Source organism: Poecilia formosa, unplaced genomic scaffold (genome assembly GCF_000485575.1).
Source record: "Poecilia formosa unplaced genomic scaffold, Poecilia_formosa-5.1.2 Scaffold213, whole genome shotgun sequence".
NCBI lineage: Eukaryota > Metazoa > Chordata > Actinopteri > Cyprinodontiformes > Poeciliidae > Poecilia > Poecilia formosa.
Genome location: NW_006800152.1, coordinates 970,551 through 997,669, shown reverse-complemented (window position 1 = coordinate 997,669; position 27,119 = coordinate 970,551). Strand labels below are relative to the sequence as shown.

The 27,119-nt window shown below is 39.1% G+C and overlaps 3 protein-coding genes across 9 annotated transcripts in view; 2 read left to right on the top strand and 1 right to left on the bottom strand.

Moving 5' to 3' along the window:
• Positions 1-7,571, top strand: part of fam49a (family with sequence similarity 49 member A) — a 32,626-nt gene extending 25,055 nt beyond the window's left edge. For all 4 annotated transcript variants that reach the window (XM_016679512.1, XM_007567794.2, XM_016679513.1 and 1 more), the window contains 9 exons: positions 848-969; positions 1,590-1,695; positions 1,811-1,947; positions 2,037-2,114; positions 2,208-2,324; positions 3,506-3,585; positions 4,275-4,401; positions 4,490-4,560; positions 5,154-7,571. In XM_016679512.1, the coding sequence (XP_016534998.1) occupies positions 848-969; positions 1,590-1,695; positions 1,811-1,947; positions 2,037-2,114; positions 2,208-2,324; positions 3,506-3,585; positions 4,275-4,401; positions 4,490-4,560; positions 5,154-5,217 (902 nt within the window). In that variant the 3' untranslated portion in view covers positions 5,218-7,571. The remainder of the gene's footprint in view (positions 1-847; positions 970-1,589; positions 1,696-1,810; positions 1,948-2,036; positions 2,115-2,207; positions 2,325-3,505; positions 3,586-4,274; positions 4,402-4,489; positions 4,561-5,153) is intronic.
• A 223-nt stretch (positions 7,572-7,794) lies between these two features.
• Positions 7,795-12,368, bottom strand: fbxo16 (F-box protein 16). Its single transcript, XM_007567792.2, has 9 exons — positions 12,180-12,368; positions 11,576-11,671; positions 10,837-10,872; positions 10,552-10,758; positions 10,313-10,477; positions 9,980-10,239; positions 9,798-9,909; positions 9,134-9,386; positions 7,795-8,141 (listed from the first exon to the last, which is right to left on the bottom strand). The coding sequence occupies exons 1-9, from the start codon at positions 12,180-12,182 to the stop codon at positions 8,119-8,121; spliced, it is 1,155 nt and encodes a 384-aa protein (XP_007567854.2). The 5' UTR covers positions 12,183-12,368; the 3' UTR covers positions 7,795-8,118.
• A 1,118-nt stretch (positions 12,369-13,486) lies between these two features.
• Positions 13,487-27,119, top strand: part of fzd3a (frizzled class receptor 3a) — a 30,772-nt gene continuing 17,139 nt past the window's right edge. The window contains exons 1-3 of one of the 4 annotated variants that reach the window (XM_016679497.1): positions 13,487-13,640; positions 14,630-14,710; positions 14,940-15,156. In XM_016679497.1, the coding sequence (XP_016534983.1) occupies positions 14,956-15,156 (201 nt within the window). In that variant the 5' untranslated portion in view covers positions 13,487-13,640; positions 14,630-14,710; positions 14,940-14,955. Of the gene's footprint in view, positions 13,641-13,739; positions 13,929-14,629; positions 15,157-27,119 lie in introns of those variants that run through there. The other 3 variants (XM_007567790.2, XM_016679499.1, XM_016679498.1) reach the window with 3 other exon arrangements.

Sequence of the window (27,119 nt, the reverse complement as noted above, 5' to 3'; positions counted from 1 at the left end):
CGCTCCAGCATTTAGTTAGTAATAAATAGGTCAGTTGTCCTCATGCTTGTTGTTGTTGATTATTGTTCTCCCTTTAAGTAATATGACTTCATCAAGCCTCTTCTAACATTCCACATGACAAAATGAGTTGTAAAATCATGTCTGATACATGCTCATATCGTCAATGTCAGAATCTGCCAGTACTCAAAGCTGCAGCATCAGTATCGGAAAAGAAAAGGTTTTATCGGGACACCCCTACTTGTATTTAGATTAATATCCTGTCAGAATGTGCTGAGAAACATCTCACTTTTTGATGTGATCAATTAGATTGTTGCATAATTCTGCATGGATGTGGGAACTTTAATTTTTGTAAAGAACACTTCACATTGGAACTGGAAGATGTTTTCCATCCATCCATCCATTTTCTGTACACCCTTGTCCCTTATTGAGGTCGGGAGTTGAAGATATTTTAAATATCCAAAATAAAACATGACAATTAAAAAAAAGAAACATTTACAAGCAAACACATAAATAAAATAGATTATGATGTCTTTGTAAACAAAATTGCCCTTCAAAAGAGATTAGTCATCTGAATGGAAATTGTCAAACTCATTTTAATTTATATGCCATTAATAATTGATTATTAACTCATGTGACTTGTGCACCCAGTTCTTGTTTTTATTGCCGTTTTTTTTCCAACCCCATCTAAAAGAAATGGTTGAAATTAATGATAAAATCCCTAAAGCTAATATGATATTAAGTGGATATAAACTGAGATATTTACTTCAGCTAAGAATAAAATCCTGTACAGCCTGAAGTAGTTAATTGTAAAGGAATATAAATGACTGGAGTTTTGATTTGGTCGTAGATGCACAGCCGACAGAAGGCGAGCGTAAGGTGTGGAACCAGTTGAACTCGGTCCTGCAGGACTCTGAGAGCATCCTGACGGGGCTGCAGGGCTACAAAGGGGCGGGGCAGGAGATCAGAGATGTAAGAAAACACACATCACACACACTCTTTAGGATTTGCTTCAAAATGGGATTAAAGATGCGGTATTTAACTTTTATAGAAAGTATGTGTTTTACATATTTGTTAAAACTGTCACCATGTCGTGACAGTTTATCAATCAAGTTTATTTGTATAGCAAGGCGGTTGAGTTTGCTTTACAAACTAAAAGCACAAAGTTATAAAGAAAACACCTTATGTGATGTCAATCATGCTCATGTTCACGCTTCTCAATGTGCTAATGGAGGAGAAATAACTTATCTTTACAGGAAAGTCGTTTATCCATCATCATCAGTGGCTATGCTAACTAACCTTATTATTCACGACGGCAGCATAGCAGAGAGCAAGAGATGGAGAGAGAGAGGAGCGGAGGGGGGTTGGAGTTGTGCCACGAGGGTGGTGATTGACAGCGCTAAGACCTGGTTGTTTCTAGTTAGCACTGGGAGAAGGCAGAGGAGCTTTTTTATTACACAGATTATCTGTTTCATATACGACATAGAGAGTCTTAACAAATATGTAATAAAAAATATTTTCTATAATAGTTACATACTGCAGCTTCAAATGATCTGACTAATACTTTTACTTTTTGCTTCCTGCCTCTCCAGGCGATCCAGAATCCCAATGACATGTCGCTGCAGGAGCGAGCCTGGAACTCCGTCTGCCCGCTGGTCATCAAACTCAAGACGTTCTACAGTTTCTCCCTCAGACTAGGTGACCCCACACTGACCCCACACTGTCATGCACTTAGTCACACAATGCTGTGAACGTGTCATTTCACAGCCAAACAGAAATACTTTAGTCTTATGAAATGCCTTATGCTCTGCAGAAGAGGCTCTGAAGAGTTTGCTGAAGTCGCTGACTTGCCCGCCCCTCACTCCCACTCAGCATCTGGAGAGGGAGCAGGCGCTGGCCAAACAGTTCGCTGAGATCCTCCACTTCACTCTGCGCTTTGACGAGCTCAAGGTCTACTACACACACAGACAACACACTCCCACCCTCACATAAAAGCGCTGTGTGTGTTGACCGAGGATTGTTTGGATGTCTTGACACAGATGAGGATTCCTGCCATCCAGAACGACTTCAGCTACTACAGGAGGACCATCAGTCGGAACCGAATAAACAACATGAATGTAAGACGACTTTTTTCTTGATCATTGAACACACACACACACACAAAAAAATAGCATTTCATCCCGTTAATTGTTGTGTGTTTTCATCCATAGTTGGACATTGAAAATGAAGTCAACAATGAGATGGCCAACAGGATGTCTCTGTTCTACGCTGAGGCCACACCCATGCTGAAAACACTGAGCACCGCGACGACAAACTTTGTGTCGGAGGTGAGAGCGCTGCTGCAACATAATCATCTAACTATCCTTTAGTCAAACGTACAGGGGGACTGGAAGGGAAATAAAACTAGTGGTGTAGAATGGTAATAGTTCATTTTAGGGCCATGTATCGACAAAATAAGCAACGTTTTCAGCTCAAATACACTTTTTGCTTCTAAATTATTGAATGAATAGACGCATGAGCCCAAAAACAAAGATATTTATTGTTTTTAATCTTTTACGTAACCATTATGGTAATGGTAACCATAATGGTTACCACTTTGTTACCAATGGTAACAAAGTGCTTATTATACCCAATCAGGAACCACCGATCATTGATGGATATTCTTTAGAAATATGGACTGTGGATGCTAACGTTATAATTGGGGACATATGTCCTGCTACAACATGGTTAGCATTGAGATGCTACTTTAGGTTTGAATAGCTGATAGGCTAACAATAGTTGCTACCAGCGTCCAATCAGATATTTTTTAAAGCAGAACTGAACCCTGTGTGGGCCAGGAGAAGCAGCATTGTGGTCCAATGCCGCCGCTAGCGGATGTCGCTTGGGTGTCAAATTTACCAGTGTACAAAAAATGCGCACGAATGTAAAGTTCCTGCTTGGAAATTTTGTCTATTAAAGAATTTTTAAAATGTGATTAATTTCTCTAAAAAATTTTCATGTGTTAAAATATATGTAATGAATTAATTGAAAAATAACACGTTAAAGTCCCAGCCCTAAATAAAAACATATCTAAAGTCTACTTATGGCTAATTGATTTTCAACAAGAGTGACCAGTGCTCTAAACAGAAGTTGTAGTTCTAGAGAGTACACTGTGTGTCTTAGCAACACCTCAAAGGGAAAGACGTAAGCAGTGACTTTAAAGAAGCAGTCGCAGGAAATAATGTCTGTGATGCAACGATGCTAACAGTAAAGTTACAACATCTAACTGGAATGACTTGGATTGAGTAGAAACGACCCTTCAAGATTTTTGCAGTGACCACCACTGATACTGCTTTGATTTTTGTCTGAGGTTTAATCATTTATCTGTGGACTTTTATCTTGAAGCTACATGATTTTCTACATAGTGCAGAACTTTGATTTTTATTCATTTCATCAACTCAAGATTAAACTAAGGGGTGAAAAACTGATTATTATCAGTAACAAAGTCTGTTTTCTTTGACTTTTCTAGAACAAAACTCTTCCACTGGAGAACACGACAGATTGCCTCAGCACCATGGCCAGCGTGTGTAAGGTCATGCTGGAGACGCCGTGAGTTTCTGCACTAAGTTCAAATCTTATCACACACACTTAATCTGTTTGTTAAAGCGACAGGATTAAAGGTTAAGTTGGCAATAATCCTTTTGTCTACATTCATTATAAAATTAGATGGCCAGTTACCATATGAAGAAAGGTGTAAAATTGTGTTTATGTTTAAGTTGAAATATGTTTAGACTTCACTCTTATTGCTGTTTTACAATTTCCTTACAAGTGAAACAAAACAGCGCATTACATCACTGGAAATCACAATACCGTTAAGTTCATTTATTTCAGCTCCAGAAATTAAGCTCATGAGTTTTATTGATTGATTACAAACAGACTGGTATTTTTTAGGTGTCTATGTCTGACAATTGTGCCGATTTTGGCTTACTGCTAATGAAAACCAAAATTCAGCTTCTCAGAAATTCACATTGACATATAATGGGTAAAAAACAATTTTTAAAGACAAAAATTGTCAAGTTGGTGAACATTATGTCCATGTCCTGTTCAGTATGTGGAGTCAGTGGTTGGTTGCTCAGGGATCCTTTTGCATGAGTTACAGTCAACTTCTTCACCTTTTGTGGTTTAATTGAGTGTCTTCCGGACATCTGTCAAATCACAGTTTGGTGTTTTGTTGTTAAGTAATTTTCTAAGAAAATGAATTTTAAATAAACTTTTTGAATGATTTTTTTTTTTTTTAGGGAATATTCAAGTCGCTTCAGCAGCAAGGACACACTCTTGTTTTGCATGAGGGTGATGGTGGGAGTGATCATTCTTTACGACCACGTCCATCCAAATGGTGCTTTCACCAAGTCCTCCAAGATAGATGTAAGAAGACATTTGTTGTGCTTCTGTTCTGTAAAGACGAAGTCGCCTTTTGATTCCATGTGATTTCACTCGGATTTATTTCCTCCAGATGAAAGGCTGCATAAAGGTGCTGAAGGACCAGCCGGTCGACAACGTCGAAGGACTCTTGAATGCTCTCAAGTTTGTACTTTTTATTAAGCAGGTTTTAATTAGAGACGCACCGATCCCATATTAATATGTGTATCAGCTCTGATATTGGAAAGAAAATCTAGATTGGGTATCCATATAGGCCAATCTATTCAGTCTAATTCTATGCTTTGTGCTTTGAGCAACATCATGCTCTATTATTTACTTTCTGAATTATTTGAAAGAAGGTTTGTTGCAGTTTGTTTTTGTCAGTTTCAGTTTCTTTATTATTTATTTTACCTTGGCTCTTATGTTTCTAATTGCACTGACTGAACAAATGGAAGTTATATTTACACATATGACCAAACTTGTGAAGCTATTGGTGTATTTAATTGTGCTGTACTGGTTCAGCGTTATCAAATAAATGTATAATTCAGTACATTTATATCTGCGTTTAAAAAAAACCAAGCGTTTTTAGTCAATTCAGCTCTATTTCTCTGTAACTATATATGGATCGGTTTTGGACGATAACTAAACTGCAGATATCAATATCTGTATCAGAAGCGGAAAAAAAGTGAACCGGTGGATTCCTAATTTTAATAGAATTGTTATTTTTTTCTAATCTAAAGTCCATTTTGTCTCCTCAGATTCACCACCAAACACCTGAACGATGAGTCCACTCCAAAAAACATCCAGTCGATGCTCCAGTAACATTTTTTTTCTTTTTATAAATATTGATATGAAGAGGATCATTCTGCTGACCTCAGACAAGATGTAAATGTTTACATTATTTAAAAAAAAAAAAAAGGTTTGTTCATGCTTGTGTGTCTTGTGCAAAAATCCTACACTCCGGTTTATTTTCGCCCTGCAGATTTGATTACTTTCCACTTTTCCACCATAAAAAAACAAACAAAAAAACTCAAAAGCATCCTGTGAAAGGCTTTTAGAAGTTGATAACATTTGCCTTCCCGGATGGTGAAAAATGATCTCTGAAAGCTGCTGCACATGAGCAAGGCAGCATAAAAATCCCAGCTGACAATGAAATTTAATGTTGAACTTAATATGAGATTCTGATGCAGAATAAATTTGTTTTTGGGATACCAACTTTAGAAAATCCAGCTTCAGTTCACCAGTTCACCTTTGCACCACGGTGTGAGATTTCCGAGAAATGCATTAAAGTCTCAGGAGTCAAACGGACTTCATCTCTGTTGGAATGAAGAATCGATGGAGGGTGGGTTGTTGAAAGTGATTATAAATGATCCTATCAAATGTTTTTTTTTTTTGTTTTTTGTTTTTAGCTTATTTTAAAAGCTACATGCTGTGCCATGTTTTTGGGTAAATTTCATCGTAACTGTGCTGCCCGTTTTTAGTGGCACCACCGGTTAAAATCTTTAAAGGCTTAAAATAAATCCATCTTTTATCACAGCAGCATGATCTTACATTGGAAATACTTGAAAGTTCAATCATTTTTAATTTACCCTCTGGCAAAACTACAAATACAAATTTCAGTCTTAGTGTAGTTTATTTTGAAAATAATAAACTACATATACCCACCACCTGACCTGCACCAAATTCAACACAATGGATACTAATTCTCTACCCAATTTTTGCAAAAAAAATTGGGTAAAATACCTCTACAGCGCCCCCTAGGAGCATTAAAATAGTCAGCTACAACCCATGCTTTGACCAGTGCTTCTGAAATTTGATACACTTGTGTAACTCCTCAAGACCTACACAGAAAAAATTCTTGCAGCCAATTATTGTGTAACACAGTTTTTCAATTTAAGATGTTGCTACTTGAATAAAAGATGCATTTATACACATCTTTACCATGTGGGCCAATATTTTGCTGGTAATCGTTCTTTTAACAGAAAGACCAAAAATATTTAATTCTAAATAAATTATAATTAGTAAAAAAAGGAGATATTTTTGACCCTGTTGTTGGAAATTTTAAATGACAAAAAAAAAACAACTCACTTGTTCTCTGAAGTGCCCAGTTTTTTTGTTGTTTTGCTTTTTACATTTAATTTTAAATGTGACCTTTGACATTGCGCTACTCCTTTCTGATAAATCAAACTATGGAGGTGAAGTGAAACAGTTCCGCCGTCACTGAGCAGATCCTCCGGCTGCCTCACCTGGTTGTGTCTGCGTGTGTGTGCGTGTGTGTGTGTGTGTGTGTTTGGGTGCTTACCTTACTTCTCTCAAACTAGGTTGGACAATCTGTGACTGTTAAACTTTGGTTCTTTTTTACTATAAACTCTGAAGACCAATGAAAGATGGAGAGAGAGAATATGTATTAATGGACATCAATGTGTAGGGTAGTCGTTTAAAACTTTTGTTGTCTTTTTATTTTACCACAACGTAAATCTGGAGCTCACGATGGAAATGCCAGAGGGCCACCTTGATGCCATGCATTGCCTTAAATAAGCTGACAAAGGTTATGGTGAAGCATGGAAAAACCTGTTTCAATTGTGCCGAATCCATAAAGCCATACTTAACCTTCCTGGGGTCTTAGAACGACGCCGAGCAAATATCACGGGCAGGACAGTGGATGGGTTATCCCGTCAGATTGTCAGTTTCCAAAACCACACAAAAAAAACCCCGTAAAGGCGCAGGCGGGATCAGTGTGGACCACGCGCAGGGGCCTAACTGACCCCCCTCTCCTAAGACTGCAGGAGGGTTAAAATGAGTCGCAGCCACTCCTGTCCCTACATTAACGCTTCAGACTAACATCTCTTTAACATCTTGTTGTATTTCGACATGCATCCAATCATGGGTGCGAGCCATATTTTTGATGCAATGAGATTGCAGTATCATATAAGTCTCATTTCTGACTGAAGAGACCCGCCAACGTCTTCTGTCAGGGACCTTCTTCGGCCCCAGCTGCTTGCTGAATGAAAGACTTTGTTTTAATTATTAATCTTTTTGTTTTTGTCTTCAACTGACAGTTATTGTTCAATATTGTTCAGATTTCTGCTCACTGTTTATGGAAGTTGCTTCAGCTGTGTTCTTGCATACTGGATGGGAGTTTTGAATTGGATAATAAAGGTGGTACATTTCTTAAAGGCTTTTTGTTCTTATTCACAACATTGCAAATTTTTATATCATTAAAACTCCTGTAATAAAAAATGGTGAAAGGAGCAAATTACTAGCAGCAATAAATACATTATTTAAAGTTTATACTTATTTCTGTTTACTATACCCTCTTGTGGCCAGGACAAGTATTACAATTAATCACCAAGTGAACAATTTGGATGGACAAAATAATGAAGAATGGAGAAAGAGACATGTTTTGCAGACGTTTTAATTGTAATTCCATTTGGCCCATAAAACACTTTCTATGTCACATAGACATTTGAAAAAATAAGTTTAAATGTCTCAAATGTCTTCAAATAAACTCAAGCCAAATGCTTGCGAGGTTCAGGTAAGACTTACAAAAGACATTTTTCCAGAAACTCTCAACTTGATCCCAAAAATACATTGATTCCTTGCAAAAAAAATAATGCGAAAGGTTTGAAGGAGATAATCAAGATCAATTTTAGATTAAGTTCTCCTGAAACTCTGCTCAGTGCTGATAACATTGTCCTGCTGGGGGCAGTGTTGAGCTGCACCTCAAAAGTTGAACAACCGTATACCTGCAAGCAAAGACAATCAAGTTTTGTCATGAAGATTTTTTTTATACATATCAAAACTTGACGCATCAATTAAGCTCATTCTACTGCTGTCTTAATATCCTACTAACAACTTTCTTTCAGAAAGTTTTGCCTGTCGTTGCATCTGATCTGAGTCAAATAGTAAACTCATCTATTTTATCAGGTGTTTTTGTCCAGGATCTAAAAACAGCAGCTATCAAAACACTGATAAAAACAGATTGGTTAGATCATTGATTGGTTTAGATTTTTTTAGGTTCTGTTTTGTTTTTTCTTTCAAAATGATGGAAATTTAATTTCAGTATTTAATCGAACAAAACACATTTCTGTCATCTAAAAGCTTATAAAGTTGGACAACTTAGAAAATTAGTAAAAAAGAAAAAAAAAAGATTACGTTCAAAAGAAATAATAATGAACTGAATAGTGAACTGTGGGGAATGCCAGGCTCAACAGTAAATGAGTTTAAATACAAAGCACTTTACCAAGGGTAAAAGGCTTGAACTTCTATTCAGATTAGGTACATTTTTGTACATTTTTTAAAGTCACCATCTTATGTCCCTCGAGTGAGAGCAGAATTAGCTTGAGAAAATTGGTTAGCTTTTTCTCCAAATCATTCAGAATACCGTATGGATTTTTTTTTCTCCCAGAGTATCAAGAGGTGGGAGTTTAACTTTTAGAGAAACACGTCAGGGTGAGTATGCATTAACATGCTAGTGCACCACTAAATGATATGCCATGAGTGATTTACCATTGTGGTTAGCTAAAAATGTAATATTCTCTAAACTATAGGAGATAACAATTTGAAACCGGTGAAAACTCAACAAGGTTCTAACATTTCTAATCGGGTCACAAGCAGCTTGCAGGTGTTTTCTTGCAGAATTACTCATATTCAGTCTCTAATTTCCTGTGGACGTTTCTCTTACTATACAGTTACATCAGATTCTGCCTAAAGAATCAGAACAAGTGAGACTGCTTACTGGGAGTGCTCCGCTGAGAGCGCTGGGCTGCCTTGAGGGCCTCCAAACTTAACTGGGGCACCGCCGTCCTCACTGGCCCGGGTCGGACCCCGGCGTTCCACCGGGTCATGCTGAGCAAGTTCATGGCTGTCGCAATGGTGATAGGGTGGTCCTGAACAGGAGATGCCCATAAAGGGCGGGTTTGGATCCGAGGGTCTGTGGGGAGACGATTAGTAGGAGCAGGTGGAGAGGAGTCCTGGGCTCTGAGGAACATCTGACAGAAAAGAGGTACAAACGCAGAAGGCTGTTGTTGATACACGTTCACAAGAAGTCCCATTTACAGTCATCCCCATGATGACACATGGTGGTGGCTGCATCATGCTATGGGCATGTTTTTCTTGGTTGACGAAACACAACAAATCCCCTGAAAAATCCATTTTGTTTTAGGTGGTAACATGATGAGATGCCTGAATATATATTCTAGGTATTTTAATATGTGCTACCCGTTTCATCCACCATAATCAGCAAAACGCCTTCTCTCTCTCTTAACATTAACATGATTAAGTTTTAAAGTGCTACTTCATAATGTATGATGCCTCCTGGTAACACAGTTGCATTGCTCATCCCTCTCTAAAATTCAGACAAGAAGGTAAACCGTCACCGAAAGCTAATGGTGAAGAATTACCAGAGACTTAGCTTTGCGTAGTTTGTATGTGGCCTCAGACGGTGTTTTTCTCTTTCCATCACCGTTCTGGGATGCACCACTGCGGCATGTGGAGGTTTTACTTCTCATTTGCCTGGGCATAGATTTAAGTATTTTAGTCTAAGAGTTCAAAAAACAAAAAGGTGTGTTTCCAACATCCTCACTCTCTAAAGGTCTGCTCCACGAGATCCAGGTTGTCCAGGTAGTTGAAGCGTATTGTATCCTTTGGGTGTCTGTCTGAGTCTCTCCATGGTGGCAGGGCTTTAACCTTCTTTTCTGTTTTTAACCCTGAGCTGGAGCTGGATTCAGGAGGCTGGATGGTGGTAACTGGATGCTCCTTGTTGTTCTTAGCCAGTTTTGGTGGTTCCTTACGTCCACCGCTGATGACTGAAGGATTTTCAAGCTCCGGTGGCATTGACGGTGTCTGGAAACACAACACAGACTTTTAATTCTGTTGCTCCATTGGACCTTTTTCACATGTAAGAAAGTCCACTGACCTCCAGCAGTCTGCGTTGCAGATCCTGAACAGTCTTTATGTAGTGTCTCTTCCAGACGCCCTGCTCAAAAGCCGAGGGGGAGAAGGTGATGCACCAGCCGAACCGCAGACACTTGGCCATCCACAGTTGGTCCAGCTCCACAATGCTCTTCCAGTGCCAGCTCACCTGTCACACACGGAGGGTAAACGTCTTACTCACCCTGATCCTGGACCTCCTGGATCTGCTCCAGCGATGTGTACCTGAGCACATCGGCAGAGGCTGCGGGGGTCCAGGAAGGAGAACAAGTAGAGGCAGAGGGCTCTGGGCAGCAGGCAGGTGAAGTCTGCAGCCTGCAGGGGGAGCCGTCTGCTCACAGTGAGGCTCAGGAACCTCAGCTGCTCCACCGAACAACGGAGCACGAAGTCCTGCAGCACAGTCTTCCTCTGGCTGTCAGACCAGCTGCCAAACTACAGAAGGACATAACTCAGTTCACCAGAAGTATCAGTTTTACATGAACTCAGAATAAGTTATCCTCTTAAACTGACCCATTTTGCCAGAAGCTGTCTCCTCTCATCAAACAGCTGGGAATAAGAGGTCATATTTAGTTAAATAACATGAAACATTTGAAGTTTTTGGCAGTTTGATAAGCTTTCTAAAACTAAATACTTTTTATTTTAAAGGGGTAGTATTATGTAAAATCAACTTTTTTTTTTTTAGATTTACATCATGTCATATTGTTATCCCCTCCTCAAAAACATTCTGTTTTCTTTTATCTCCCGTGGTAACCACGGGAATGGTTGCTACTCCCGTTACCTCCAGGCTCAGCTCCTCCTCAGAGCTTCAGTTTCCCAGCCTCCGCCTCACTGAGGAGCCCTTCCCTGCAACTCCCCCACTCAGCTCCTTCAGACTAGCCAGCAGCAATTAGCAAACACCTGGTGGAATTGATAATCTGCTGAGCTCATTAAGGAGCTACTTCTCAGAGCAACGCTAGTAAAAAATGTTGTTAAAGGTTTCATATAGGAGCCATGTTGTGGTGACTTCCTGAAGGCGGAGTTTCAGAAAGAACAGGAGTTTTTAAAGAGACAGAGGCCCAATTTCAAGGCATTGAATTACTAATTCAAATTTGTTTTGAGACATATTTGTTATAACATTTCTTATAACACCTGAAGGTAAGATATTTTTGATTGTTATATAAAATGGTCCTGTGTGCCTGGAACACACATAATTCTGCCCCTTTAATAGAATAACAGAAAGCAGTGTTAATGAAAATGAGCTGATGTTGACCTTGCTGTTCATCAGCGGATGGTTCAGTGGGGTCCATGCACTCCGCTTGGTTTGCATTTTGGCACGGCTAGACGAAGGCCGTGATTCAAGTGGCATCTGGAAATCAAAAAGGTGAGCCTCTAAACCGATTTTTCTGCCTTATTAATCTATTTTTTAAATTTATGTTATTAAAAGACCCAATGACGACCCGGTAGTTCATGAATCCACAAGATTGTCTTTAAAAAAAAAGTCCCTGTATTTTAAAGACTTTATGACGTCATGCACTCTAAACAAGGTACCCGAAGCCTTTGAAAGAGAACTAGGCCCACAGCATCACAGATCCTTCCCCGTGAATGATAGTAGGGAAGAGGTTCATGTTTATTAATAGAATCAACAATATACTCTAATGTGTTTCAAATCAAACACCAATGTTCACCTGTAGCCAAATCCCCTTCTCCCCCGAGGTAAACAAAGAGTAGTCACTAATACGTGAACATTTATTTTGAAAGAACTGGTGTCCTATTCATTTGACAGTCCACAACAATATCCTATTTACACATACTACATAAAGCAAGTTTTCTGACTTCATGCTTATTCTTGTATTTAAAAACTGTTTAAACCTTACCATTAACAAATAAAAAAAAAATTAAAAAATAATCCAGCTCCGGAACGCACTTTATGCACTCGCGCACCTAACTCCTCGTCTTCTTCTCTTCTTCCCATGTCCCTCTGCACAGTTGACTTGTTTCCATAGTAACGGCGTGTGAACACATATTGCATGAATTGGCTGCTATACACCAGGGGGAGTGCTGCAATGCAAAACGGAAAACCGCTGTGGAGTGTGTTTCTAATAATGGCAAGGATAGTACAAAAGCTCAGAAAATACAAACCTAAAGACCTTTACCCTCTATAAATCTGTCTACTTGACACTGTGGTGCGCATGAGCAATTTGAAACTACAATATAACACGTAACTTAGAAAACTTTAGAATATAAAACTTTACTTAGGTATTAGATCATGTGCTGCAACAAAGGGACCCAGATAAATAGTTAATATTCAGAGGCAGAGAGCATTGAGTGTTCTCAGACGGGCGGTAACACACAGCTGCTGAGGAGGGGGATGATATCAAGTTGCACATGTTCACGCAGCACAAGACCGGAAGTAGCACATAGAAACGTTGGGAAAAATAAAACAAGAACTTTTGAACTCGAAGTGTTTGATTATAAAGTGCGGTTAGAAAAAAGACAAAGAAGAGGACTAAACAGCCTCTTTAAAGCGATGAACCGTAAATGTGAGTAAAAGTTACTGGGATATCTGCCAGGCCAAATAAAGTGTATTTTCGTTGTTTTAGTATAAAACGTGAATTCTGTCCAAAGAAGTGAACAAATGCCATTAAAGTTTTTAGAAGTTCTTACCGAAACGGGTTGTAAAGTAAATTTCTTCAAAGCCAAACATCTAAAAGCAAAATACCAATAGTGACACCTGCTGGGCACAGCGTGTTACAACTTTTAGTTACTAATCTGAGTTTGGATACAAGATATTAGTGTGGGGAAGAAAAGAATATGCAAAAATTCTCACAAAAAATACGTATGTCATGATTTGTAAAAAAATAAAATAAAATTAAAAAAAAGTAAACGAACAAAAAAACATCATGGTCGCAAAGATTTTGGGGAAATTAGTCTATGGACTCACGACACAACAGTGGAACTTTATTGAAAGTTAGACAATGTGACGGTGGTAATTAGCGGTGGCACAAAATCCTAAAGGGAAACTTAAAACCATCAGTATATAATATAATATAATATAATATAATATAATATAATATAATATAATATAATATAATATTTTGTTGACATTAAGAGTCTTCTATTAAATCGATAGGGTTCGGACCGGAAGCCATCTTGAAAGTTTCGGGGGCTTAACGGTGGGAGGAACGTGGGGGTGAAGGAGGAGAGGAAAGGGAGAAGAAGAGGTGAGGGAGGCTGGAGGAAGAGGAGGAGGAGGAGGAGGTTAGCTCATTGTTACGGAGAGGGTGAGCTGCTGAGACCACCGCTACTACACGTGAATTTCCCTGGAGAACATTTCGGTAAAGTTTTGTCCATTTAATTCCTCCATTTTTTCTTTCTTTGTAAATATCGGGGCGGAGTGTTTCTCCGGAGCAACCACCTCCGAGTTGCCGCCCCGGCGGCTCGTTGCGGTAAATGATAACACCGGTGAGCGGAGCTGGCTGTCTCTGCTCCGGTTACTATCAGCCCTGAGGACGGACCAGCCGTCATCTATTGTTTGCTCTGCGTTACTTCTCTCTGCTTGATCGCGGGTTTTGGTGACACTCTTGCGGTTAGAGGAAAGTAGCCGCGTCGAGCCTCCTGGTCAGGTTAGTTTAGCTAATTTAATATGTGGAGAGGATAAATGAATCTGTAGATAGAGGAGCAGCTCTCGCTGATAAACAGGTAGGCTAACCGCGGAATTAACTAAATAATTTTCACTCTTTTATATTCAGGTTTAAATAAAACAAATTTTCTGAGAATTTGAAAAGGAATTCTTCATTACAAGTTTATTATTTATGTTTTTATACGTGTCAGGAGAAAGTCTGTTCAGGCTGTATATGGGTGTGTGCTGACATGTTAATAAGGCAGGCTAGTTGTAATATTTTTAAAAATATGACGAAATAAAAGACAAATGACAGAATTATGTCTGAAAGGACTTAAATACCACATAAAATTTAAAGTTATCAAGCATGAAGTTGGATGTATTGAATATTATTGTGATTAAAATACCACATAGTATTTTTATGCAATATTAAAGGTTTAAATTACCATTTTTTGTTTATATTGATGTTTAAGTTGTATGTTTTTTAATGACTCAATATTTGTTATTTTTAATGCTAAGTTCAGATATCAAAGTGAACCTTTTTTTTAATCAACAATGGAGCCACTTGAACATCATTAACAAAAACAACTATTTCATTTAAAAAAATGTCCCCTGAATTGCTGTTTTTTAAAAACGCACTGCTTTGTTTCGTGAGCTTTGCTACAATGACTTATTCTATCTCTGTTGTGATTTTTCTACATGCAGATCATTGACTGGTTTCCATCTCTGGCTGTTGCTGGTACTTCCTTTTGAAGGCACGTTGGTCAGAAGCTCAGCCTCTCTCAGGTGATGGACCTTTAGACAATGATGATGGATGCAGCCAGCTTTGATCATGAACTCGTTGGATGGTCCCTTCCAGCTTGGACCATTTCTCTGTAATCTCAGAAGAGACTCTCAGGCGATTTTCAAACGTTTTTTTTATTTTTATTTTTTTTATTCCTGACCTGGTGGATGACCCTTACGGTAACAGAGAGTAACCTCTCATCCTAAGCAGCCGTCTCCTGGGTGTCTCCAGGTGTGGGGACCCAGTGATGGATCTCCTGTGGGTGCTCTCCGTGTCGATGCTCGCCGCCTGCGTGGCCATCCCCATGGATGCTGTGGCGGGCAGCCACAGTCTGTTCACCTGCGAGCCCATCACCCTGCGCATGTGTCAGGGGCTGCCGTATAACTCCACTTTCATGCCCAACATCATGAACCACTACGACCAGCAGACGGCCGCTCTCGCCATGGAGGTACGGTACATGATACGACATGTGAAAAAGCTTTCAGTCAACACAGCTTCATAATTTACTGGAAAATACGTCTCTGTTTTCAGTTTAGCTTGACGTTTGAGCTCTAAACACATGTAATATATGTCTGTGTTCAAAAAGCTGAGATGGGACAAAAAGGGTAGGATAAAAAAAAACTCGTTTACAAAGAAAGCATTTTCATTTATTAGGGAAATGTAAAACATCGCCTTTTCACAAGCCCTGCTCAGAATAAGCCTCGTAAAAAGATATTGATATCTTTTTTTTTTATACTTGTAAAAAAAACATGAAATTCTTGGTATTTCTTTAGGAATTTTGTGAAGGCAAAACAATTTTAAAAATTGCCCTAAAAATATTAATCGAATGTTCTAGGTCATATTTTTTATTACTTTTCTAGTAATATCTGCTTTCAGTACAGGACTCTCTGACTGTTTCAGCGAGGTCAGTGATCTACGTTGTAGGCGTCACAGAATAGAGAAACACCTCAAAAATAGCATTATTATTGTAGAGTATTATTAAATTATTGTAAAGCTGTTTGAAGAAAATATAAGATTTAACATTTGTCTTAATGGTGCCTTTTAGATGAGCTTCTTTACGCTTTTAAGACACATTAATAGAAATTCTGTGACTAATGTTCACATGTATTTAGCTATATTTCTTTTTTATCTTATCAAAAATAAACCTAGCTAAGCCAATTAATTTAATAGTTAATGGTTACCAAAAATACAGTAGCAAACTGTAAATGTTTCTGTGTAATTTTTGAACAGAAATGCTCAGTATGTAGCTTTAACTAGGCATTAGTATGAATTAGTAGATTCTTAAATGATTTGGCTAGAAGTTTGTTCATCTTTTCTGAATTTGACTAGTGGATCAAGTCGCACATAATTTTAGATTCTCTTTTTTATTCACTATTTCTTTTTAATCATGGAAACCATCAGAAAATTCTTCTTAAAATTTGATTCTAAACTTGAATTTTTAGGTCGAACCTCAAACAAAACCAGGAATTGGTGCAGTTCTTAAAGATAGACACAAATATTTGCTGTGTATAACTGATGGCTAATTAACTCTTTTAACATTATGCAATTACTATAAGTAGAGTACATAACACATCAGATTTTTCTTTCCTGTCTCTCTCTCTCTCTCTGTCAGACCTTCTGTAAAGCATGTTTCTGTTTTTGTTTTTGTGAAACCGATCTCAGACCTTCGTAGAAACGTTCTGAACCTCTGCCCATTCATATCCACATTTACGCAGGTTAGATTAGGAGTGTATAATCAAACTACTGCTGGTTATGTAAAGCCTTCATTGTGTCCGCTCTGTCTGCTGGGTGGGTCTGAGGACAACACTAATTTGGTACTGAGGATGTTCAGACAAACATTCTTTCAAAGATGCCTTTTTTTATTTTACATTTTTTTCTCCTGTGCTTTGTGACCTGAACGCCACAGACGTTCTGCTGTGTCGCTGTGCTGCACATTTAGGATGTTTACAGATGTGTGGAGGGATTTCCCAGTCCAGCACCTGGTCACCAAATCTATTTTATATAACAGGCTTTAGAAAAATGACTCAACCACACATACACATACACATACACACACGGAGGGGGAAAAAAACCCAAACCTATTTTGGTTCTGGTTCAATAACGGATTAAAGTTCACATTTCTGTGTTTAGAAGTCTTTATTCTTTTAAAAACATTCATTTTAACAAATGGATCGATCTATGGTGCATAGATGCCCTCTTGACCAAACACACTCCTCCTGTGTGTGGATATACTGGCCGTCTATATTTCACAAACATTGTTCCAGTTTGCTGATCCCCTCCATCATCTCTGGCCACCGGCCCCACCCTGCTGCCATGGCGATGATGTGGCGACACTCTGCCATCCATCTGTTGGCGTCGCCATGCTCAGCAGCGACTGTTGGAGAGATGGAGATGTGGCTGCCGGCAGAAGCAGCTTGCCGCTAAGAAGCCGGGGTTATGTAACCTCTAAACACGGCCTGCCCAGCTGTGTGAATGTGCAGCTACATGTGATGGATCACAGCTGCTCTCCTGAGCCGGCTCACACACCATCCTGTGTCTTACTGCTCACGATACATCACCACAGTCATCTTATGAGCTACAATTCATTTAGTTAAAACACAGACAATGTGCAGTATACATTAACCATCAGAGGAAACTGTACCTGGTTGCAGCTCTGGTGCTAATTTCCAACCCCGATCTTAGCTAGTAACTTTAAAAAATAAAAGAAGAAATGCATTAAAACAGCCGAATGGTATCCAATAAACATAGTATAAGATATACAATCAAATGGGATGCAAACAAAACCATATGCAGTCACTAGCTGCACTGCTATTAACCATAAAATTGCACAAATTGCAAAAATGAAGAAAAAAACTAGCACAAAAACTGATAAAAAGTTTTTGTGCTCAGATGTTTTTTTTTTTCCGGCCGTGTCAAAATGGATAGATTTCATAAAACTAATGGAAACACTTTTTCCATTTTCCATTTTTCAATTTTTCCTGATCACATGTCTCAGGAGTCATGTGATTGACATCCAGATGTTACTACTGGCGGAAACGTTGAAGAAGATGACGGGAAGTGGTAGGAGGAGAATGGTTTGCTTTTGTTTTTGGACAATGTGCAACTGGCTCCATCAGAGCACTCACAGCATCGCACAATTCATAAAAAGTTGTCATTCCAATGTGTTGAATCCATAGTTCTTCTGTAAAATCTCCGACCACAATTTTTCCAAAATGCAGCATACGTAGCCGCTCTCAGGTATGAGGTGCTTGTTGCTCCAACACCTGAATAAGACGCTTCTGTAGACATGACCTGCTAGTCGAGTCAGCCCTCTTTGATGGAAGAGAGAAAGCAGACAGCGGCTGATTTTCAGACCTTTGGAAAGGTGGACAATAATCAGCGCATAAGATTGGTTCCTCATATAAGTATCGACCAAAATTAAGACAATCTGGGTCGATTTATTGGTGCATCCCTACTGACTAACCTGAAAAATACTGTGTAGATTTATTGCGATGAAGGCCTCGCTGGAGCTGCTGAGGGTTTAGATGTTGTTCTTCAACAGAAAGAGGTCGTTTTGGTTCCAACAGCGTTCACTTTGATTGGTCACAGATTCACAATTAGGTCTCTCTTAGTGCCCAGAAGTGTTTGTCAGTTTAGGATTTCACACAGGAAGCCGGTAGTTTCCAGATGGCGGAGACTGCTCTTCTGTTCGGCTCTTGTCTTCCCGATAACTCGGCCCGGGATCCAGTCCTTGGGAGAATTGAAAGCCTCTAAGATGTTGAGAGCAGCCAAAAAGAGCGCTGATGGTTGATTCTTAAAGAGGAATTAGGCCTGCTTAACAGCCATGATAATAATGATGAATGCCTCACACCGTGGAGAAGCTGGGAGTTGGACTGGAACCAACGCCTGCCGTTTCTGCGCTCTTTCTTCTAACCTCCTGCAGTGGTGTCTCTTCATGCCTTCTTTTCAAAAGATTTCGCCTGGTGTTAGTTTTATGGGAAAGTAGGACAGTTTATCATCATGGCATTAGTTATAAATCCCCATATCTATATTAGTCTTTTTGTTAGAAGCTGGGTCAGTAAAAATGTAAACTCCTGAATGACTCAAACCATGAAAATGCTAAGTTACTGTACTTTATATTCTGCTTTTTATCCTCTTCCAGTCTTTCATCAATGACCGCTGAATGACCTCGCAGCTCAAATGGGACATGGGCCTCGAGGGTTTGGAATCTTTTTTTTTTTTTACCACAGTGATATTGTGCCGCACTTGCATAAGTAAGAGCGTGGCAGATTTTAGTGGCATTACTAAATGGGTTAAAATCCTCTCATTTAGACATGGATGCTCTCTGTGGCTCCCAAACGGACTCATGGAGGGAACTCAGTTAAGCTGATAGACTTTGATGCCTTCTGTAGTGATCTACAGTTTTTGTCTGAGGTAAATTATTAACCCATCATTTCTGGCTTTATGAATCTGACAATTTGTGCTTCGGCGGAGACAGATGCTGTTGTGGCTGAGCGTTGTTCCTGGCCTGTGTTTTTGAAAATCCACAAATACAAACTGTTAAAGGGGCAGTATTTTGCAGAATCAACTTTTTTAATATTTACATTATGTTATAATGTTATTCCCTCATCAAAATCATACCTGGAGTGTTGCCTAGATTCCTTCATTAATGTCTGAGAAATCCTTTAGTCTCCCATGGGAACCATTGAAAAATGCCTGGCTGGACCTAGTTCTGCCTTCGAGGACAAAACTCCTCATGAGAGCTGCAGTTTCTGAGCTTCCACCTGGCAGGGCATCCTTCCTCTGTGACTCCCCCACACAGTTCCTTCAGACTAGCCAGCAGCAATTAGCAAACACCTGGTGGAACTGAGCATCTGCTAAATTCGTTATAGGAGCTACTTCTCAGTGAAACGCTGGTAAAAACGTTGTGTTAATGTTGTGATTTCCTGAAGGCGGAGTTTCAGAAAGAGCAAGAGCTTCTTAAAGGGACATAGGCACAGTTTCAAGGAATTAAATCACAGTCATATTTCTCTTGCATCATATTTTATATATTTCTATAACAACTGATGGTAATGTAGTTACTTGATTGTGCTATAAAATGGCACTGTATGCCTGGAAAATACCTACAACTGCCCCTTTAAAGGGAACATTTTCTCATCTCATCTTTGAAGTTCATTTTTTCGACTTGACCACAGCATGTAGAAGAGAAGCTGAGCTTTCCCTCTGAAGGTCAGGGTTGTGTGACGGTCACAGCAAGAGTAATAACAGGAATTGCTCAGAGGTCTGGTTAAGACCAGATGGACAAAGCGAGGGTCAGGACCAACTGAAAATGCTAATCATGTTAGATTGCTAACCGGGTGTAAGCCAACAAATCACCGCAATGACAGCTACGTAAAAATAGTCGCCATGGCGAGATGGCGGCCTGGATGCAAAGCACCCCTTCAATCTCACCTCAAGTCAAACCCATTTTGACGTTTATTCCATGTTGCCCGTAAACAGAAACCACCGACACAAAGCCTAATGGCCCGTCTGGGTTTAATCTCCCCGGTCCCAGTCCTTCCTTTGCCTTTCAGCCTGTTCTCTCAGTTTGGCAGCCCGTCCAGATAAACCGCGTCAGGTTTCAGCTGCTGTGGACTAACCCAGAAACTCCACCCTGTCGGTGTGAATGAGGTTGTAAAGGTGTGTGTGTGTGTGTGTGTGTTTGATACCTCCAGTTCAATACAGAACAACTCTCTGCGTGTTTCACCAGAGAGTACTTGACGTATTGCGCTCTTTGTGCCGTAGTGAAGATGTATCCGATACACACAACACGGCCTGATAAATCCTAGCCAGCGTGACCTGCACTATAAAAGAGCCTCTTGTTTTATTTAATGTCCGACACCGTGTTTATTGGCAGTGCCGTGAATGCGGAGCATATCGAGAAAGCAAGGCACTGCTCCACAACAACCCTTCTCTCTCTCTCTCTCTCTGTGTGTGTGTGTGCGTGTGTGTAAATGGATATTACCCACTGTCAAACACAAACACTTTCTTAGCGGCGAATGACACGGCTGCTTGGTCGACCCATCACTCCTCTCTCCCTTCCTCTGCACCTCTTTTGTCCTCCCCCACCTCCCCCGTTGGCAGGACTTTACCGTTGCCCAGGAAACCGTCCCGATTGTGCTGTTAACAAAGGAAGCAGCGGCTTTTTTTTTTTTTTTTGGGCCTCCCAGGAGGTGGTCCCCTCCGCCCTGCACCCTGACCTCCTCAAACCCTCCTCTTCTCCATCGATGCATCACCCATCGCCATGGCACCAAGCTCTGAAATTTGGAGCTCTGGAATGGCGGTAGAGGAGAACTGGAATGCCAGGGGGGCTGTATGAAGGGAAGGGGTAAAAGAGGTGACCGGGAGGTATTTATAAAAAGAACAAATCATCACAGACCGGGCGGCCATGTTGGGATCTTTTGTCGGCGGTTCACAGAACCTCAGCAACCGACTTGAGTCTCCATTAAAACCCAATCACTGTTTTGTTTTGAAGGCATATCCAGCTGCCAATGGCTGCTTTTCATTTCATTAGACTATTAATAATGAAAATCACAGTAATGGGATTCAGGACAGACTGCATATATCAGCACAGCGTGGGGTGAAACGGAGGTCAGGGATGTTTCTCTTCACGTCTTGAAGATCAGAGGGTTTCACCGCCCGGCGTTATGAAGAGCTCTGCAGTAGAGGAGGGAGAAATTATGCTAATTCTCTCTGCACTGTGTGGCAATTTAACCACAGCACTAATTTTCACAGCTACGCTGATGACACAGCTTTATGTCGCTATGTCTTTCCTGATGACCAGTGACTGATTAAATGTATTTTAGATGTTAAATCAATCTGAGAAAATATTTCTTTTTCAGCTCAATTAGGACTGAATTAAATATGTATTAATTGGCAGTGACGTTCAGAGAGAAACGAATAGTGAAACTATAAGCTAAGGTTTTTATTTTGACTGTAGAACTGAGTTTTTGTGCTGCTATTTTACTTTTAATTTTACTTTAAATTGTTATAAAATAACTTCTTTTAGTAATTTATTTCAATTTAAGTGCTGAAATTATATTTTTTATCACTTGTTTATATTAAGCAGAAATTTATGCTAGTTTTGTTTTTAATTATTTCAGGACTTTATAATCTGAGTTTAGTTTTTCTTTAGTCTACTTGTAGTTTCCTCTGTAATGTTAACATAATCGTTAGCACCTTTATATCGTGCTTTATGTTTAAGTCTGATTAGTTTTTTGTGTTTTTGTTGGTTTATGTTAGTAGCTGACCTTTTGTTGCCTCTTTGTTTAAAAGGCGCTCTAGAAGTTCAATTCAGAAATACATTTGATCAAAAGGAAAATTAAATGTTGTAACTCATTTAAATAAAGATTTATTATAGATGGTGATGGCAGAAATGTTTCTAGTTATTAATAATCTATCACCTTTTTGTACCAGTGCTTTTTTTGGGGGGGGGAGCAATGCTTAAATGCTTGATATTCTTTAAATATCACTAAATTTGGCGAACAATAGTCCTTTGCTGTTGCACATATAGATACTGTGATGTAAATAGTTAAATGACTCTTATATGGTTGGTTCTGGGTTGAACATGGCTTTCATGTTCATTGTAATGATTTTTTTTATTAGTTTGACTATATTTAAAAAAAGAATACATTTTTGAGCAGAATGTTTTTCCCTCTTGCTGTTCTGCTCTCTGTGGGACAAGCTGTTCTTTTAGCTACATAAACATGAAGTAAATAACTTCTCAACTCTGGTTTTAAAATTGTGTTACCTTTAAGAGTGATGGGTTTCAAAGTTTACACATGGTAACTTTTATTTTTGCAATTAAAACTATTTCAAAACAACTGAATTAATTGTGAAAGTAGAAGTCAATAAATTAGCATGTAGCCTTTTGACAGAAATGTGTTTTACATCCTCAGCTCCCTGTTTTGAGGCTGATGCTGAAGAAAAAATCTCCACAATAAACTTTTAGCCATTTACCGAAGCACAGGTCTCCAGTTTGATCAGTCAATCAATAAGAGGGAGTATTAATTATCTGTAATTGGAGATATTGGTTGTGTGACCAACCATACGACTAAGCTATCATTACTACGGTTGGCTCTTCTCTCACTGCTTCATACTGGATAAAGGCTTGTTGTAGATACTGAAGAGGAGCTGGAAGATAAAAGGGTTGAGGTATAAAAATAGTCTGAATAGGACAAGAGTTGAATGCGAGTCCTGATCTGTGGTGAATCATCCCAGTAGCCTACATATTTACTCAACCGTTTCTCCTAGCGCTTCTCTGTGCGGCACAGCGGAGTACAGTACGTTGTTCTGTAGCCTGCAGGAAGCCAAACGAAGGATAGGAATGAAGATGTGAGCTCTAGTAACTGCAGTAGATCAAATTGAGCGGTCTGTTTTTGCATCACCGATGAGTACTAGATGTTCAGAGACTAATCTACACGCTTTTGGTTGTTTGAAATGACATTCAGGATTTCTCAGCACTTATTCCTACAAAGAGCAGCAGACTGTAGTTTCCTTTATGTTTTATAAGATATAAACTTTATTCAGAAAGGGACAATGTACATGTTTAAAAGCCTTCAGAATTGAACCATTTAATACACCAAATCAAATCACATTTATATAGCACATTTCAGCAGCAAAGCATTTCAAAGTGCTTTACATCATTAAACACAAAAACACAGTCATGCAGCATTGAATCAACAATCAAAAACATTAAATTGGTATGAAGTTATATCAAAAACATGCAAAGTCTGACGTAATTGTTCATGTTTTCTTCTGTAAAGTGAAAGGCAGAAGAAAACATGAAGATGAACATAGTGGTACATCTTTAAAACAGCCAGTAGAAATGGTGAGTAACTTTTTTCCTTGACTGTTTTTTTCTTCTGATTTTAAGATAATAATTGGTGCAAGAAGTTCTGTTTTTTGTTTTATTTCATTAACTTTAGCTTATGAAAAATGGATTTCCCGATTTAACCACTTTTAGTTAATCATTTCTGTTTAACAGTAGGCTAAAATTCTACTTGTCACGTTTTGCTACTTTAGTTTCTGTTTCAACTCAAAATTGCCAATAAAAATCATCACAAAGTAAGTTCTGAGTCTAGTTTGGGCCTGACTGATGGTGCTGTACTATTTGTAGTATAAATAGAGCAATTTGTGATGATGTGGTCTGATGGGTGCATCTGAACGTTACCCACTTGTTTTTGCTTCATGGAGGATTCTGGGTCATGACCTGCTCTGACTGTGTGCGTTTCTGTCCCGTGATACTCGATGAAGCGTGACGACTTCAGTTGCTCAGAGATTACACAATTGACTGCTCGATTAATCTTGGCAATGACATGTAAGAAAATGATTGTACTAACATTTAGCTTGGGGTTAACGTCAGCTTGAGAGAGCAGATTGTTTTGACTGTAGTGTGAAACTTTAGTCTTTCATCAGTCTCTGCCCTCTTTCAGAAGCACAAGTGTGTGAATCTTTTTTCACAATAAGCCATTAGATGTGAGTGGCTGAAAAACATTCTGCCAATGATGTAGACAAATGCCAAGGATGAATGTAGCAACAGTTTGTTCAGCTCTGATGTTGGGGGATAAAAGAACAGATTAAGAACAAATCCAAGAACAAATGAAGAGATGAGAAGCAATGTTGCTTCTTATCACTTTATTTGTTGTTGGATTCTGAATTGCAGATGTTTTATTATCAGCTGATGTACAATTTTAAAGAAGGATTTAAGAGAATAAAACAGTATCATCTGGGTTTTATTTATTTAGTATTTTTAACCATATTTATAGAAGTGTAACCTCCCAAAAGAACCAACAAGTAGCCTTAGAAGATAGTTGAGGAAAAACTTAACATGTTCCCATGAATATGAATGACTTGAATTTTAAATCAAAAATTTGATTCCACAGTTTATTGTAAATTACTTTTTGACTCATCGTGTCAAAAGTATTCACACAGGACAGGATCATTACTTTTGCTGGATAGTCAACCACCCTGCTTATCAAGGACATTTAAATATGTCAGTTTGCTGGGATGGATCATTTTCTCTTAAACTTCTCAATCCTTATGGATGCTAAATCTGAATTGAACAGTACCCACCTTTCCATTACAAATGTGCTCTAAACATCATGTCAATGTTCTTCTTTGGTGTTCTAATGAGCCATCATTTGATCCAGGTGCGTTTAACCAGAGAGAGACCTAAAACATGCAGGATGCCAGCTCTCGAGGGCCGACTTTGGGCACCACTAGGATTTCTCCACAACTTGCTAAGGGACAGTTGAAAAAAGTATTGGTATATAGTGGAACCATTATGAACCATTTCGACCCGGCGTGAAATAGAGAACATCCACTATCAATCCACTATAGCCAATTCTTGTTTTTAAACATCCTGTTGTGTACTAGTTCCACCACTGGCAAGAGAACGGTTCAGACGTCTCGTTAGACGTGAAACATGCTGAGGATGAGTGGAGGAAAGTCAGATCTGGGCACTTGAAGAAATCAGAGCAAATATTTAACTAGATTAATACCCATCCGTCCTAACAAGCCATTTGCTGCCCGTCCTGTCCATCCCATCCCCCTCTTCTCTGGGCCTGTCTGTCATTCAGGCCTTCTGTCTTTACATTATGGGGGAGGGGACATACTGTGCGTCTGTGATTTGACTGGGGTGTGGTTCGAAGTCTTGATGCAACACAAACACATGTAGGTGTATGCAAATGAATCCATGGAAAGCCAGTGAGGCTTTCTGCACTCACACTGCTTCTTGGCACAATTTCTCAGTGTGTGAGAGCATCACTGCACTGCTCGGTGGGTGTGTTAGCCTGTGAATAATATACTTCCGTTGGTAGTTCTCCTTGTGAGCAAGTGTGTGCATGTTGTCAGTGTGTGTCAGTCAGCCACAGCGTGGTCCTCCCTGGAACACAAAGGGGCTTGTCTGCAGCAGCGCAGGGAGCCCTGTGGAGGTTCGAGTGGGGGAGAACGGTGGAGGGGGGGAGTGACATTATTGGGGTGCAAAGGGGGGATTATCAAGAAAGAGGCCAGACTTGTTTTTATGAACTCATCTCCAGAAATTGTCACTCGTCCTGCTCCACTGATCCCTTTGTTTGGACCGAATCCTGAAGATGGAGCCTCAATGAAGCCTGAAACCGGACTGGTATTTTTTGTTACCTTGTAAAATAAGCACATTTGTTTTAGGGTGCATTCACACCAGCCCTGTTTAGTCCGCTTTAATCTAACTCTGGTTCGTTTTCCTAGAAAGTCTGGTTCTTTTGGGGAGGTGTGAAAGTGGATCAAAAAAGTGAACTCTGGTCTGCCTACAAACCTCGGTTTTGGTTTGTTTGAAGTGAACTCTGATGCGCTTCGAATGCATATGTGAATGCCAAGTGGACTGGAGACCAGGGGCACCGCCAGGAATCTTAGACCCCCTGACAAAAACTTTGTTTGGGCCCCCCTCACCCCCCGCGCAGCTGCTGTTACAACTTTTTGAGTCTATTTGACCCATTTATACTCAAGTAGATTTATTTAAGCTTTAATGAAGTAGGTGTAAAATGTATTTGGTAAAAATCTACTCAAGTACTGAGTAATTGATCATAACACCTGATTTAATATTCAAAATGTGTCCTCAGACAACCCAAAATATAAAAGTTATGTGAAAATTCTGGTATTAAAAATAGTATTACCAAAATATTTATACAAATAAAGAGTTAGGTTTGGAGGCTGGTTCTAGACCAAATGTACCATGAGGGCCAGTGTAGTCGGTGTTTTTTTGTGGGGAGCACTTAAAAAAGAATGAATCAAGAAAAAACAGAGCAATATATTTAATCATTTAATATTCTGAGCCAAAGAGCCACTTGTGTCTCCAGATTCAGGTTGAAGATCCTGATCTAGCTGATGCAAATGGAAAATGTGATCCTATCTCAATACAGCAGCTAAAAGAGCAGAATTCAATTTTTTTTACTGGCTAAAAATATCTACCACTGAATATTAAAAAAGACATTTATTTAGTATAATTTCTTCAGTTCCCCTGTTGGCCCCCGTCTAGAACCGCCCCTGGGCTGCAGGTCTGTGTCTGGTGTATCCTTGGTTAGCATGTTTTTTCTTCATTGATAGGAAGTCAAGTTATCTAAACTGGTAAACCACGTTAATAAAATAAAAGTTAAATAATGCTTTAAATGAACGCTGAACAATTATTCATAAAATGTATCAAGATTTCTAAATAAAACATACAGAAACAAACCGTTTTAAAGTAGGAAATATTTAGGTTTGTACTGTTAATCTATTAGTATGATTTGTTCTTTAAATTGCCATTCATATTAATTTATTTAATATATAATAGTATCAGAAAAAGTATCATCCTAAGCAAATAATCAATTCATAATAGTCTTTTAAAAGCACAATAAGAAACTGAAACAATAATAAAAT

What these genes read in the sequence shown, in the direction of transcription:
- fbxo16 (XM_007567792.2), bottom strand. An exon ending in GCCTCTGCCGATGTGCTCAG is followed by an intron (nt 10,478 to 10,551) that starts GTACACATCGCT and finishes CGTGTGTGACAG; the next exon opens with GTGAGCTGGCACTGGAAGAG. An exon ending in CTCTCAGCGGAGCACTCCCA is followed by an intron (nt 8,142 to 9,133) that starts GTAAGCAGTCTC and finishes CTTTGCTTGCAG; the next exon opens with GTATACGGTTGTTCAACTTT.